The 17,749-nt window shown below is 33.5% G+C and overlaps 1 protein-coding gene across 3 annotated transcripts in view; it reads right to left on the bottom strand.

The window, feature by feature from the left end:
- Positions 1-273: 273 nt before the first annotated feature.
- The window catches only part of LOC143249924 (uncharacterized), a 57,076-nt gene continuing 39,600 nt past the window's right edge, over positions 274-17,749 (bottom strand). The window contains exons 4-5 of one of the 3 annotated variants that reach the window (XR_013028040.1): positions 11,242-11,395; positions 274-381 (exon numbers count right to left, since the gene is read on the bottom strand). Coding sequence is in view for 2 of the 3 variants with exons in the window: in XM_076500540.1 (XP_076356655.1) it covers positions 15,606-15,682 (77 nt within the window). In the remaining variant the exon portion in view is untranslated. Of the gene's footprint in view, positions 382-10,820; positions 11,396-13,358; positions 15,683-17,749 lie in introns of those variants that run through there. The other 2 variants (XM_076500541.1, XM_076500540.1) reach the window with 2 other exon arrangements.

The following is a 17,749-nucleotide window of genomic DNA, read 5'->3' as shown; positions in this document are numbered from 1 at the left end:
AAAACTGTTCAAAATTAAAACACATGCATTTTATTTAAAATATAAAAGTGTAATATTTTTTGTTAGTATAAAAGGACATAAACAGTAATGTGAAAATTGGATTTAAAAAATAATTTTCAAGCTGAAGCATTACATGATGGTTGTGTTTTAAAAATTTTACAGTAGAAAAAGGTTATTATTACATTTTAACAACAAATATACAGATTCACGTATATCATAATAGTTGTTTTTAGTAGGCTTGACAACTGTAATATAGTTGTTTTTTTTTGCTTTTTCTGTATATGTCTTTTTCTCTTCTTTATGTCCATACAAGGTGAATGGACAGACATCTGTTTTCTACCATTATAACATGTATAGAGTTGTGTTATTTCAAATTGTGGTCTGAAAAATAAGCATTATTAAATTCATATAAAAAAAAGTCTAACTTCTTTCTAAACAACATTTTAAATATATTTACTTCCAGTAACATAAAGTTCTAACCAGTATGAGTGACTGACCTTGGATAGAACTATGTAGTGCTGACAGTGAGAAGAAATTAGTTCAACCAAGTATAGCTTTGATGGACAAACATACATTTGCTCAAATTATGTTGTTCTAAGACATCAGGTAATTGTCAGTAATATCATATTAACATGTAATGACTTATTAGTAGCCGAGTACTGCCCAAAGTTTAGTTTCTTTTGTAATACTAATACATATTAATTACAACATTTGGTCTGTTATTTGTTTTACCAAATTCATCAGAGAAACTTATATGATGGGGCATCTTGTTAGAAGAGCCAGAGTGCTAGCATTCTTTGTGGATTTCACTTCCACATGAAATTTAACCATTTCAGTTCTTGCAAGAGGGTCAGTCAAGTCATGTTTGACTTATCATTGAGGTGGATTCAATTCATAAGGTGGTAAGTTATTCATGCTGTACTAAATTGTATGTTTTCAACTGCATATAGATGTCATTGTGGGTGGTAGTTATATTATTAAAATTATTTTAACAAATTTTCCATCTGATTTTAAAATGTAGACCACATTTTTGGAATAAAATATTAGTACAAGGACTTGGATAATAATTTTAACAGTTTAATGTGCACTTCTGAAAACAAGTTAACTGCATAACTTATAATGCCCTACATGGTTAAGGAACAGTTAAGCCTGAATTTATTTTAACACGTTTGAAGGTGAATTGTTTCCAAACCATGTTGTAACAAATTAAGTTAGCATTATTTCATACTTCAGGTGTTGGTGTCATAACCTATTTTATCATATCATTACACCCACACATTGTATATTAATAGTTTGTTTCTTACTTTTGTTTTGTGTAAGTGTGAACAACAGTGTATGGTGCAACTCAACAGTTATGTGATATTCCATTGTGCAATACGTTTGTGATGTATTACTGTACACATGATATTGATTTTAGGAGATGTGTATTGTTGATTGGTTTTATGATGCACATTGGTGTTGGTTACTGTTTACTTGATATTAATTGCAAAATGAATGTTTTGTTTGATTTGTGATGTACATTGGTGTTGGTTACTGTTCACATGATATTAATTGTAGAATGAATGTTTCTGTTTGGCTTGTGACATATTATTGTGGACATGATACTGGTTGCACAAAATGTGATTTGTCGTTTGGTTTATGATGTACAGTTGATTATTTTATACATGATACTGGTTGTACAAGGTTTTTTATTGTTGACTGGTTTGTGATGTACAGTTATGTCGATTATTGTGCACAATAGTAGTTACACAAGATGTGTATTATTGATTGGTTTCTGGTGTACAGTTGGTTATTGTAAACATAATACTGTTTACACAAGGTGTGTATTGTTGGTTGGTTTGTGATGTATAGATATGTCAATTATTGTACGGGTATGTTGATTATATATTTAAAAACGGCTGGTATGGGAAGAGAAAGCACTAGTAGATGAGCGAATAATGTTTTATGTTTATTGTTGTACACATGATACTGATTGAAGAAGATACATATTGTTGATTGTTTTGTGATATTCTGTTTTGTTCATTATTATACGTTACTTGTCATACAAGGTGTATATTATTGATTAGTTTGCGATGTACAATTATATTGATTATTTTAGACATGATACTATTGGTACAAGATGTGTATTATTGACTGTTTTTTTATATACAATTATGTTCATTATTATACACATGATACTGGTTGTAGAAGGAATTTGTAATGAAATAGTGATTTGTTGTTTATTGTAAACATGTAACATCAGTGTTTACTGATCTGCAGTAAATAAAGAATTCACTGCCAAATTAGACTAAAAAGTGTTTATCAGTGCCACTAATACAACTGTTATCATGTAGGTAACACTCCCTGTGTTCCTGAGTGCCACTAATACAACTGTTATCATGTAGGTAACACTCCCTGTGTTCCTGAGTGCCACTAATACAACTGTTATCATGTAGGTAACACTCCCTGTGTTCCTGAGTGCCACTAATACAACTGTTATCATGTAGGTAGCACTCCTGAGTGCCACTAATGTGTTCCTGAGTGCCACTAACACAACTGTTATCATGTAGGTAACACTCCCTGTGTTCCTGAGTGCCACTAATACAACTGTTATCATGTAGGTAACACTCCTGAGTGCCACTGTGTTCCTGAGTGTCCACTAATACAACTGTTATCATGTAGGTAGCACTCCTGTGTTCCTGAGTGCCACTAATACAACTGTTATCATGTAGGTAACACTCCCTGTGTTCCTGAGTGCCACTAATACAACTGTTATCATGTAGGTAGCACTCCCTGTGTTCCTGAGTGCCACTAATACAACTGTTATCATGTAGGTAACACTCCCTGTGTTCCTGAGTGCCACTAATACAACTGTTATCATGTAGGTAACACTCCCTGTGTTCCTGAGTGCCACTAATACAACTGTTATGATGTAGGTAACACTCCCTGTGTTCCTGAGTGCCACTAATACAACTGTTATCATGTAGGTAGCACTCCCTGTGTTCCTGAGTGCCACTAATACAACTGTTATCATGTAGGTAGCACTCCCTGTGTTCCTGGTTGGTTTTGTTGCATGACACATGAATGTTGCTTGTTCGGTATTAATGAATTGTCTCATGTAACTGTGTGTTAAGGTAGTGCAATGAAGCTGTAGAACCCTGGTTCTCAACTTGAGGTCTGAGAGCATTCTTGAAACCTGTTCAGTCTGCCATAATCATCAAAGATGTTTATCTCAACATTGAATATGACAGAATTACAAAGTAACTCAAACCACAGGGTTCCACACTGGATAAAGTTGATCACATCACCTTGTTTAGGACTAAACTGAAAACTTCCACTTGTTAAAGTAACCATCAACACCAAGGATGAACATGACAAACTCTTAAAAGATGGTTGTTGTTTTTGGAAAAAAACACTCTGTGGAACTTGCAAAAATACTTGTGTAAGAAATATTACAATCCTATAATTGCCAGAGATTTGGTCATAGTAAACCCCACTGCACAGGACAACATGATGTGACACAATACACTAATGAATGGCACATGACCAGCTGCCAGTTGTATCGCTTGCCCACGTTGTAAATTTATCCAAGATAGAGTGCTATACTCACCCATCAATATACATCCACCTCCTTTACAAAAATACTGCCTCTGTCTCAACAACAGCACACACTTTCTTGAAATATTACATCCATTTACCCTAGACACAGACATCAAACATCTCCCCAACCCATTTACTACAGTACAACCCATTTAAATCTCCACCTATGCAGACTTTGTAACAAACCTACTCACTCTGTTTGTAGAAATCTGTGAACTTTCTGCTTCTTCTTGATAAAAATTATTATAGAGCATATATCACTGTAACATGCACAATGTCAGACTATACCATATATAATTCAGACTACAACAAACACAACCCATTAACTTCATAAAACTTCTACATCTCAGTTGTCAAGGAGACTTAAAAATGGAAAAAAAAACAACTCAAATTGCACAGTCTAAGTAAAGATATAAAAACTGATATACTAATTATATCCAAGACTAGCCAAGGAAAAAGACATCATCAATATTCCAAATTATACGTTCCATAATCTCTCTCGCATGCACAACACAGTAGAGGTATAACATTATATTTCCACATTAAAATAGCACTTGCCTTTTCTATAGGAAATGACTTCAAATCAGATATTAACCAACATTCACCTAATTAATATGATCATGATCCATATTTCAGCTTCACATTGCTCTTTCTCTATAAACTTTGACATTAACTTCCTACAAACCTGCAAGGTCAGACAGCCTCAGCCCATATTCATTGGAAATTTAAACTTGCACAAAACACAAACAAACTAATCACTGACTTATTTGAAAGAAACAACATGTTCCTTATCAGTAACACTTCCCAACCCACTTTCACTCACCCACAGATACAAATGAAGTTCTGGACTTATAAACCCTGCCTAACATTTTAATAAAAATCAGTAATTTCACAGTTCATGAAGAAATTTTTAGTAACCACTTCCCAATATCCTGTACCATACACTCACAAAAACCCTGCCAGCATCAGACCTTCCCACAGTCTGTAGCTACACTAAAATTGGCTGGCAAGCATTCAGTAACTCACACAACACTAAACTGCCTTCCTTTATTATGCATATAAATAACAAAGAAGCATATGACATGTGTTGAACACATTATCAAAGCAATCAGAGAAGCTTATATAGACACAACTCCCACTATTTCCAGAAAATACACAGACACTGGACTCTCTCATCATAGAATGTAGACATATGAGATGGCAACACCACATCTCACTTGATCCTAGCATCAAAACCCAAATCAATAGACTTCACTTACAAATCAAATGTAATATCCAAACACTCAAAGAAACCAACTGGTCAGAATTCTGCAATAACTTTAATAACTCACTCCAACTCTGAAGAATTTTGGAAAAAATTAAAAACATGAACAACATAAAAGAATAATGACTCTCTTTTCCCTGAGGTAAAATACAGTGGATTTACTGCAAAATCAGAATCAGATAAAGCCAGACTACTTGCTAATTATAATGAAACAACATTCAGTAACAAAAATTATCCTAACTTCAGCATCTACCATCATGATCATATGAATAAATTTATTAACTCACATATTGAATTTTTTACACTCTATTTTCTTTCAACAGCACCTTAGATAATACACAGGATACCCTTAATTAAAATAAACAAGGCCAATCATTAAACATTTATCCTTTACTGAATTAAAAGACAATATAAAAACTCGGCTCACAGTCGTGATGGAATCAGGAATATAATCTTAAAAAAGAATCAGACCTCCTTCTAGCCCACCTAACAAACGTAATCAGTCTTTCACTTCAGACTGACTCTTAACAAAAAGCAATAATTACAGTAATCCCCAAGTCTCAGTCTAACGGAACAAATCCAGATAGTTTTTAACCCAAATGAGAAAGCTGTTGGGTTAAAGATAAAGTAGAGAATAAGATGACCTTAGGCTGAAATGTTGTTCTCTGCTTTATTATGAAAGTGGTAATACCCATACCAGCCATCCTGAGAAACAAACTAATGGAAAAAAAGAACCAAGAAAAACAGACAAATAATTGACCATCTTACTAGACTGACTGAATCAATGTGCACAGACAAATAAATGACCATGTTACTAGACTGACTGAATCAATGTGCACAGACAAATAAATGACCATGTTACTAGACTGACTGAATCAATGTGCACAGACAAATAAATGACCGTCTTACTAGACTGACTGAATCAATGTACAACAACAATAATGCCACCATTGGCATTTTTTTTTATGTTAAGAAAGCTTTTGATAGTGTTTGGCACGATGCCAACATATTTGAACTAAATAATCTTAATATAAACTATACTTCAATAAATGGATATCAGACTTTCTTACAATAGCTCAAGTTAAAATTAACTAACATTTTATCCAAACCTTTTAAGATCTGTGCATAAGTGCCTCAAGGTTCAGTTCTTTTACCCATCATTCACACCTTGTGTATGAACGACAGTCTATTCCTGAACCTAACATACACATACCACTCTTAATATGCTGGTAACATTGCTGTCTTTAGCATATCTAGAAACCATCTAATTGCTGCAGACTGAGCTAAAAATCTTTAGATCTAATCATTGATTTGTAAAATAAATGGTGAGTCATATTAAACCTCACTAAAACACAAGCAATTGCCTTCTATGAGAAATTAAGAAAAAGCACAGAAACCGTAAAGAATGTAGCTAAAGCTAAGCAACTTCCTTGTCAACCTAAGCAATAACATCAAATTCATCAGCATCACCTTTAATGTCCTTCTGATATGGAGGCAACATGTCCAAAAAGTTCAGTCTTCAATCAACCATGCATTAATGACATCACAATAATAACAGGCTGCTCACTGGACAGTACTTTAAAAAATACACAAATTAATTTGACCTTAAATAGAATATTACTGTCAAACCACATATAACATGCTAGAAAACTTTCTGAAAAAGCTTCATCTTCAATATATATGCAAAAACGGCTCGTTTGGGTTGAGAAAATATTTTTTACATAGAAGAGCGAACAATGTTTCGACCTTCTTCGGTCATCGTCAGGTTCACGTGAACCTTGTGGAAAACTAAATGTTTTTGAATGATTTCTTCTGTATTCTCTATTCCTTCTCAGAAAAATTACCCAGCATTTTGAGAAATTTGAATAAAACCAAAATGTGTAGTGCACGTAATGAAAGACATAACTCTTGGACAAAATATTTTAAACTTTGACATGAAGACGACATCTTATCTTATTCTGTTTTGTAGCCTGAAGGGTCACTTGCTTGACTATAATTAAAATTTTAGCTGGAATAAGTGTTAATAAATTATAAATAGGCTTGCTATTATGACTGTAAATACAGTTTTAAACCTGTTGAGAATATAATATTATTTATTAAGTATGGTTGTGACAAAATTTTATTCCAAAACTCCAGATATGTGTATGAAATCATGTTTGCCACCATTTGAGATTCCTTCACCACAGACTCTTGGGTTCTGTGGATTCATTCTGAGGATCTTGTTCTTCTCACTTTTTCTCCTTTATGTCTCTTCATCCCATATCCTTCCTCTCCTTTGGATCTTCATTTCCAGCTTGTGTCATTTCAAGTTAGATCAAGATTTCTTCACAAGGGTGTTATAGAATAGGAGGATTATTTGTAATCTGATTTCTATTCCTGTTTATTTGTAGCCCCCATAAAGATCAGGTATTAGTTTCCTGTCTGTGATTTTGCTTCCTTGAACTGTTTCCTTTACCTTCTTCAATTCACCATGGAATCTGCTCAAACTTTTTGATGGGTTTTCTTTTGGTCTTTGTTAAATGAAGTTGGATGTATTGGATGTTTACCTCCATATTACCATCTCTTCATCATTTTCTTTGTTTTGCCCATCACAGTTGCATTTATCAGTTCTGGGCTCTTCTGTTTGGAATGACTTTGGCTCACAACATTTTTTGTTGGGTGGTTGAGGCCTTTGGTCAGCTTCTCCATTCTAGAAGCTCTGGTTTCCACCATTACATTTGTTTGAGCCTTTATTGTTTCCATATATTGGACATCATGTAGTAGGCCCACAGCCATCACACTTCAATGTTGGTGTGCCATTTGTTATATATCAGGTGCTCTGAATCTCGATGCTGACTATTTATTGCAGCCTAACAAAATTCTCCCCATGACCTACAAATGACAAGTGTTCAGATGGCTGGATTACCAGTGGAGTCATCAGAACTTGATGCATTCACCACTCGTCTGAATTCCAAACTTCCCAGGTTTTGGCCTACCATTCCACATCTTTTGGCTGTAGCTGTCAGTGCCCTCAGTCAGAATTGAGGAGGGGACATTATGCTTATCCATCCATCCTTCTTCTTTTTCATGTCCTTTCAGTTGTACAAACCACAACTTCCCTGTGGGTTGCTTCCATGACTTATTCTTGCTCCCTGTCAGTTTACTAATGTAAGTGGTGTGTAAATTGCTGTTGGCTTTCTTGTCATAGTCCTCATACTCTGCCTCATCCTACTTTCTTACCTGTTTTTCAAGAAGAGGTGTTCATTATCCATGGTTGCTGGTGATCATGTAGTTTTGTCAGCCACTTTCTGTTTCTCAAGTTTTTACCACGTCTTCACTTATTTAGTTCTCACCCTACTGTTGTTATTCCTTCACTTCTCCAGTTCTCACCCTACTGTCGTTGTTCCTTCACTTCTCCAGTTCTCACCCTACTGTCGTTGTTCCTTCACTTCTCCAGTTCTCACCCTACTGTCGTTGTTTCTTCACTTCTTCAGTTCTCACACTCTGTCGTTGTTTCTTCACTTCTTCAGTTCTCACCCTACTGTTGTTGTTTCTTCACTTCTCCAGTTCTCACCCTACTGTTGTTGTTCCTTTTGCCTTTGTTGCCCCTTACATCCTTCCCTCCTTGAAAACACACTGTTGTCATCCGTGCTCTTACGTTTTCTTTCTTTAAGCCTATGTCATCTCTCCTTACAGACCCTTTTCCTCTTCGTTTTGGCACGTGAATGTCAGTGTTTGGGTTTGTTTACTCTTTATACCTCTTGCATGTTATTTCACAGGACTTTTGTCATTCTCTACTTAGATTTGTCTTTTTTTGCACACATGAGAGTGTTTTTGTCTTCCCTCCCTTTCTTTTCTCACCTTTATTATTGTTCTAACTTGGATCACCTCTTATGTCCAGTCCTGACACTCTGATGTTAGGCAACTTGTACTGCTTTCTTCCATGGTTCCTGTTCCCAGTTATTCAATGGTACCATTCCCTTTCATATGATACTTCTTCTATTACCCTTACAGATTGGATTCACCAGATTATTTTTCTGGCTTTCTCTTCCCTTTCTCCTGATGATGATTGTCTATTCCAAGTCTCATATCATCCATTTTCTCCCCTTTACCATGCCTGATTCTGTGATCCATTAGAGTGTATAGTTTATGTTAGTATGTGGAACACTTCTCATGCATTTATTTCATATTTTCCCAATTGTGTGGCTGTATCCTGTTTGGCAGGTTATTGTCTACCTTCTGTTACCACTTCTTGCACATACAAATCTCACCTAGTGCCTGAAGAGGTGTTCTTTTTCTTAAACCTGTACTGTACAACCATTAGATCAGTAAAGCCCACTCTAGAGATGGGATGTTCTGCAAGAGCACTTGTAGGTTTTTCCTAGGTTTAGACCATACACTCATGGACTAATATAAATAACATAGAAGAAGATTACTGCTCATCTTTTCCTTACCTATGTTTGACTGAATCAGGCAAGGTCTGCTTTTCAGAATAGGTTTTCATGGTCACTCATTGCACTATGTCTGGTACTGTGTTCCTTCAGACTCTCCAACACATTTTTTTCCCTCTTCTTCCAATGGAATACAGGAGTCCTCACCACCTCCCAGCTTCTATCCATTGGGATGGTGGATCATGGATGTTTCTTCCTGTTTGTGATTAATATCACTTGGTTTTAAGGGTTGGTTGGTGGTGTTCTGTTATTGTAGATGGTGTATAGACACTTCTTCCACTGTGGACTTGAATAATATTCCAGATGCTCCCTTGTTATGGACTGGACAATTTCCCTATTAACCCTTTTGCAGTGGGTCAGAGGTCAAAGGCCATGTTTGTTGACTCGCATTCAAAAGTTTATTATACTACTATTTTATTTATTTATGTCAATAAGTTTGGAATGAAATTGTAAATTATAATTCCAACTTTAATATTACTTATCAGTTGATTTTTAATATAAATGTAAATATAGACTTTAATGGAGTCACATGATGTGTTGAATGCAGCACTGTTTAAAATTAGATGTTTGTGATGTCAATATACTAAGTCTATCATTTCATACAAATTAGGAACTCAACTTACTAATATTGACAAGCTAGAATATAAAATAAGAACTTAGTATCTGTTTATTTTAACCAGATAAGGCTTATGAATCAAACACATTGACTCTGTTCAACTCTTTACATTTGTTTGAAATGGTCTCTTATGTACTCTTACTATAGTATATGACATGTGAATAACCAATCAGCAGCTTAGAATATCTCAAGAGTGGTTTTCTCAGCCATTTTAATCTGTGAAAAGGTTACCACATTCTTTCATTCCAACTTTTCAAGGAGGTAAGTTGTGTCTTTAGTCTGTTCAATGTTTTATATTTTGTTAAATATCAATACATCTCAGTCACTAAACTTAATAAATTATAAAAGAATTGTATGGTACCAGCATAGTTACTTGTCATTTTTTTTTGGTTATTCAGCTGTATACATAAAACCTGAAAAAAATTTTGTTTGATATTCTCCATGTACAAAGTTTTAAAAGGCTTAGCAACCAATGTCCAGCAACAACTGATCACAAAAGTTGTAGCAGGGATAGATAATTGTTTGCTTTTCATCTTGATTCATTGTTCTATATTTAAAAAATAATTTAATAATTTATTTCTAAGTAGTAATAATTATATACGTATATATAATGTATAATAATTGAAATGTGACTGTATATTACAAAATACTAGTCCACTAAAACACAGCCAAGACAGGGAAGACTAAAGGTCACTTTTATATTACTGGATATGTGACCTGAGTGTATGTGCACCTTCTCAATGCAAGTTATGTAATGTTTGGTAGTCATGACTGGAAGGTCAGTATAATAAAAAAATAATAAATATATATGTTCATATGCAGCATTATGAGACTTAAAGTAGACTAAACATTTGCATTTTCTTGTTATAATATGTAGTCATTCTAGCACAGAAAAACAACAATTTATAGTTATTTTCTAATTTTTTTATGATGGTTACAAGGTTGGTCAAGTAACAGAGCCCCCACATAGTCAGAGTATAGAAAATAACATAAAATATAAAGTCTTAGTGAAAACAAATGTTTTAAATCTGTTTAAGAGGTTCTAGAGATTAGGTAAATAATACTTGAGTGTTTTGCAACAAAGAATAGTTTTTTAATCATAACATCAAATCACTTTGCACTCAGACTTGTAACAAACTATTTCACAAACAAATCTTTAGTAAAATATTTCATTCTTATTTTTTTGTATACAAAATACTTGTAATGTTTATTAAAAGTCTTATCAAATTTTGTGAGAATACACATGCTGCATCAAAAGTAATAGTGCAAATACTTAACGTGTGCAGATGTGTAGATGAACTCGTGTTTCTGTTTTTATTATAACACATAATTTTCACTGTCAAAGAGTATACCTGGCTCGTAAGTGGTGTAGTTTCCCATGGTTGTGCCTTATATATGTTTTATCCTCACATTCCATGAGCTTCCTTTGGGTGCTATTTGAGTGGGATTCATCTAGGTACTGTTACATCAGTCACTCCACCAGATCAGAGTGAGATTCTAGGTATTCTGTGTGCATCATAAACATATTAATAAATTAAGAACGTTAACATGTACAAGGTTAGAGGGAAAATATAAGGTATCTAATGTGACAGTTTGTTTACCATGTGTTCAAGGCTTATCTATGAATTATCTAGGTAATACAATGAAAAATAAATATACTGTAACATAACACTTTCTTAGTTTCATTACTACAAAAGTTAGAAAAGAAGAACTTGATAAATGTGAGATTTATAAAAGCCCTAGAATCTGTGGTTGATTGTATGTTGACCAAAAATGTAGAAAATTAAAATGCAGGATCATAGGAAATACATATGTGGTAGTAAAATAAAAAGTAAATGAATCTGTGTTAGCAGAACATGTGGCAGAAATATCTTATTTTATGGACTGGAATAACACTAAGTTGTTAAATCAGGTGGAATTTAAAGTAGAATTACATACTGAAATTGATAGTTTAATTTCAGTGTTTTAGAATGAGCCCTAACCTTGTCCTTAGTTTTATCATGGTGTGATAAACATGAAACATATGTAGAGCCATTTTAGGACTAGATTTTAATGGTGTATTTCTTTTAACTGTAAATAGAGCAAGTTATATCAGATGTTAAAGTTTTCCTAAAATGACAGTGTATTTCTGATAGACTCTTACATTTTTAACACCTCCCACTCTTTCTGACCACTCTCTGTTGCTTACTTTTGAAGTTATTTTTAACTGAGCTGCACAGAAGGAGTTAGTTGTGCTAAGAGTCATATCATGCTCCTGTTGATGGAGATTTGTCATATGCTAATTTCATGCTATCATGCAACTACCTCATGTTGAAACATGATATATTGGGAGTATTAAAGCTAGTGGTGAGTGAAAATTTGTGGATATAAAAGGCAGGAAAAGGTATTGTGTTAGTGGAGGTACGTATCCACTGGAAATTAATTTTGATGTAGGAAAATATTAACTTTCATTAATTCCTATTATTTGATAGCTCTGAGCTCCCTCAATCAGTTCATAATACAATGAAAATAATAACCAAACTTATTGTTGAATATTTTTAAAAATCAGATAATCTTATGTTCTAAATATTACTACATAGAAATTTAGTTTAAACTATATTTAATGAAAGTTTTTTTCCTTCTTCAGTGGAGTCCAGTACTATAGTACAGTTATTATGTGAACTCTCTAATAGGTACCACCAGCCTTCCTGTTGTCTTTCTCTAATAGTGGAGTTGCAGATGACACTAAACTATTAGTTATTTCTAGCTGTACTGAGGATGTTGAGGTAGCAGGGAATGAGTTTGATCAGTTGATAAGCAAGATAAGTATTTGACAAATAACTTTTAGTTGTAGTTATAGTAAGTACATTTATAATTTGAATCACATATTTAAAACAGGTAGAATCCAATCAGTAACTTGACTGAAGAGAGGGATGGTGGTAGATAAATATTTTCAGGCCTTATGATTAGAAGTTAAAATAGGTTATTATATATTTATACACATCACTATTTAGGCTGCATTTGGAATACTGTAAATAGTTTTCCTCTTGTGTAAGAAGGGATATTGATTTCTTGGAGGGTTAAAAGGATAATTTTAGGGCTGGAAAGGTTATCGTGTGGATATAGGTTTTAAGATTTCAGAACTTATGAACAGAAGTTGTAGAAGAAACCTTGATGAAAGGTACAGTATTATTCAGTGGATCAATAGAATGTAGTTTCTTAATTTGTTTTTGCTAATTTATGAAAGCAGTAAGTAGAAAAAGCTGTGGGCTTCAGTTAAGGCAGTCTAATTTCAGTAACTTGATGATTATTTTATATATAACGAGTTTCCAATCTTACTATGATGGAGCAATAACGTGGCCATTATATATATATATATATATGATTGAAATAATAAATACAGTGGTGCACTCTGTTGTGTTGAAATACAAGATCTCAAATGCAGGAGTGTCATCTATTGGATGAAACCACAAACAAAAATCCGTAATAAATTTTACATTGTGTATTCAAGATAGTTACATATGGAAAAATATCTGGTATCTGTAACAACCATTTTTTTTTTTTTGTAACAGAAACCAATTTTAACAAAAAGTACTCATCTCCCAACAAAATCACAATTTTCTCTTGAACTATATCTGAGGATTTGATTATATCTATTGATGTATTTTTTTAAATGTACTACTAAAATATTGAGTTTTTAAAAAACTATTATTTTTTAATAAAGGATAATACTTGTAATATATAAAAAGGAACACAATACAATACAAACAATATTTCCCAGAAAATAAATGCTTTTTTGAAGTATTTTCATTTTTTGCAATGAAGTGTGGATAATACAGCTGGTAATTACTAGCATAAATCATAAGGTGGCATTTGTACTAGTAACTTTAATGGAAGATGGTGCCTTACAATAATTAAAATGGATAGTTTGTGATATCTTGAGAAATAAAGGGTAAGATTGATTTTTTATTGTTTATTGGGTTAAGTATGTATTATTATTGGTCTATTAATTTGCATTATGCAAATCTTGTTGATTTATATTAGCAGATAACATGAACCGCTAGTTTGTAAAATTACCAGTATTTTCTTCTGTCAATAAAACCATTGGAAACATTTAATTATGATTTTAAATATTTAATATCTGATACTGTATAATGTTATTTAATTAGGTACTTATGTATTTTAGCTGCTAAAAGTAACCATAATATTAATACTTCCACAATAAAAGATAATAATCACATAGGTTTCTAAGTTTTTATTGGTCTGATATGTTAGCACTTCTTCACCCTAATTAACTGTGTGCAGTCAAATACAGCTTTGTAGGATTAGAGGACATGGCTGTGAATTTTGTTAGTATAAGAATCAACTTCAGTTAAGATTGTTTTATTTTTCTAACAGGGGTGTTTGGCCTTTGGGATAAGTTGCCCTCAAATGTGTTGGATGCATTACATTAGTCATAGTTTAGGGAAAACTTGATAAATATAAAAATGATGAGGGTAGGCCCTAAGATTAATTTTTCTTCAAATGTTTAGTGGATGGGATGACACAGGTGCACCAAAAAGCTCTTTGTTGCCCTTGTTAAAGCAAGCATACTTTTCAATATGTTTAACAAAAATATTTCATCAAAATTACAATTTTGCTTTTAGTATTTTACTCTAAATGTTTTTGTAAGTTAGCTGTCACTTACTAAAATATAAAAGTGCAACTTTTGTAAATATCTGATTATTAATAACTTATAATTTAGTAGACCTAAGAACAAAGAATCACAAGCTTACAAAAGTCTAAAGAATTTAGCAATATTTCATTGTGGTAATTATAACCATCTTGTTTTGGGATTTATTTGTGTTAATTAAAACTTTATGGAAGAGAATCTTATTGGCAAGCCTGTGGGATGTTTAGATGTCATGATGGAATATTTACATATAAACTAGTAGAGTTGTACTGTTAAGGTTACTTAACTAATTTGTAGTTGAGCTCATTAATCAATTCTATTCACCTAATATAGGATTAAGTTACTTTTTAAAAATTATAAACTGTTTTGCATGAAAATGTATCATGTATGTAATTTAATGCAATTGTAGTGTTCCATGGTTTTTTTTGTACAAAGTTTCACAAGACTACATTAAATAATTTCTGATATGGTATCTTATCTCATTTCACAGATATAGCTGTTATTGTTCTGTGCTGCCTTCTGTATGCAAAAGTTAATCACATGCCACAAGCCTTGATCGCCTTTGTACCCCATGATTAATGTGGTTCAGTTGCATCTTACATGTAAATCATAATGTAACAACCTCCACCAATAGGAGTGTGGCACATCGATTTTGTGCATATGACTCTCTCTGTTCAGTTCCACCAAACTTCCACTTCTTGTCTGACAGTCAAGACATGTTGTTCTGTTCATATATTTTTATTTATTTATTTATATCATATGAAGTGGAAGGATTATTTTTACACTATTGTTTTATAGTTTTCTCTGCAAACTTACTTTAGTTCTTTCTTCTTTCAAAAACTTTTGTAATATCATCTTTTCTTATGATGAATACTGACCCTCATCACTTTGGATGTTATACCACAATTACTCAGGCTTCAGGTAGAGGGAACTTGACTTGGCCTTTATTTATCAGGAGTGGGCATTATCTGAGTCTGTCTTCTTCTCCAAATAGTGTTTGATTTCCTCCTGAACCTGTTTGTGACAATGAAGATTTTGATAGCCTTTTTCTTTTGTCTGATTATGTCATGCCTTTCCACACCTCTTTTTGGAAACTGCTAGGTCTAATTCTGCCTTTTGTAGCATCATTTCCCAGGTATGTTCTAATTAGAAGAAATACCATCATGGAGTTAATATAAGAAGTGAGAATTGATAAAAATTTAGGCATCATTTTGAGTAACAGTTTGAACATTAGTAAATGTAATGGCATTTGGGTTCCAAACATGTTGTCACCTGAGAAGAAATGGATCTGAGTTGTTGAAAGTCAATGGCTACTCCAAAGATTTAAATATATTCATAACTGTGAATTAAATTTGGGTTTTCCACTTTGATCTAGAGAAAAAAAATGCAAAGTTTGCAGTGGAAGCACCCAAATTCAAGTCACAACCCTCTGATGAGAAGATCATGGTATCAATTCTTTTAGGATGCTAAAGATTTTTTCCAGCATTTGATAAAAAAGACTTATAGTGGTGATGTTGGTTACCAAGTTACTTTATAGAAGTGATGTGTATTTCTTATGTATCAGGCTGAAACTTTCCAGTCTGTTCAACAGTTCACTATAATCCTGTTATGAGTGTAACATATGTTAGGCAATTCAAAAGATTCATGGCTATATTAACATGTAGAATTGGACACTTCCATTCAATGTGTGATAGGTTAGAAGTTCACCTCTTAGTGGAAGTTTAAACAACATAACAAGTCAGTCACTACTTAACTAGGGAAAATTTAGTTGGATCCATGTGCTGTGTTTTATTCATGGCAGATTGACCAGCCACCTCTTTGATCTTAGAAATGTTATCCTAAGTGTTAGTGTATTGAAATCCATGTATTTTACCTATATCAGTGATTTGTGAAACATTGGGACACAATATGTTTTATATCTCAATGTGTCCTGAATATTTCCCACCAAATCATCCAATCACATCCAACTATTACGAGTTAAAATTTTTGTTAACTGAAAAGTTGTACATTTGTGTGCTGTAACACACAGTTCACTAAATGAACCAATCTAGTCATTCAAACTGTACAAGGATCCATTCCAAATAGTCTTACGGATACTGCACCACTTTTGTAGTGGGTGAAGAGCCACCTGAAGCTGTGCTTCGTATCCAAAGATCATGAGGTTTGATGAATCAGAGATTCAAGGAAATGAAAACCCACAGCAAGATTCATTCAAATTCTTGGACAGAGAGAATGCTACAATCATTTACTGCTTAAGAACTAGTCACTGTGGCCTTTTTGGTCATTTGAAGAAAACCAACCATGCAGATGCAACACTGTAAACACTGTGTGCTTAAACACATACCTTGGGACTGCTATCTTGAGACCTGGACAGAGGGAGCAGATTTACATGCTAAGCCATGGAGATCTGCAGCAGACTTTAACTTAATTGTCCAGTTCATGACCTCCATTGGACAGGAGATCTAATGGGCAGTCAAATACTGAAGGAGATGATTAAGGAAAACAGCCAGTCTGTTGTTCACTTGTGCACTATGCCATCATAACAAATATTAGATGCTCATCCCAATCTATTTGATCAAGGTTAACAAAAGTAGTAAGCACATGCTTAAGAATCTGTACAGGAGATTCAGCCATAACAAAACAAGTTTATATACAACTGGCTATTTAAGTTATCTCCTTGGTCCATGTTGACTTTCATCAAATGAACAAAACTGTGATGTGAATTGTTAAGCTACTGCATGTGATGGACTGCTTTCTCTATCATCATGGATGAACTTCATTCAACTTGGGTAAGTAACCAGTAACTATCAGTAAATACTAATTACCTTTTACACTTTAGGGCAGAAGATCAGCTATGTCAAATGGTCAGTTTTTCATTTGACCAGTGCACTATTGCTCAGTGTCTTAACATGAATGTATCTGGTAAAACTACATTTAAATGAGTACGCTAACACATAACACTCTTTGATAGCCTGCAGTCCTTGTATTATTGCTCAGTGTCTTAACATGAATGCAACTAGTAAAACTACATTTAAATGAGTATGCTAACACATAACACTCTTTGATAGCCTGCAGTCCTTGTATTATGCAAAGCCTGAGGTATTTTTTACTTTTGAGCTCTGTGCACTACATGTTGGCTACATGTGCTTAAGGTTTATAACAACAATACAACCAACTGTCCTACGCTCGTAAGTGACAATACAAATATC

The sequence above is a fragment of the Tachypleus tridentatus genome, chromosome 4, assembly GCF_004210375.1.
Source record: "Tachypleus tridentatus isolate NWPU-2018 chromosome 4, ASM421037v1, whole genome shotgun sequence".
Lineage (NCBI taxonomy): Eukaryota > Metazoa > Arthropoda > Merostomata > Xiphosura > Limulidae > Tachypleus > Tachypleus tridentatus.
This window is presented reverse-complemented; position numbering and strand designations above follow the sequence as displayed.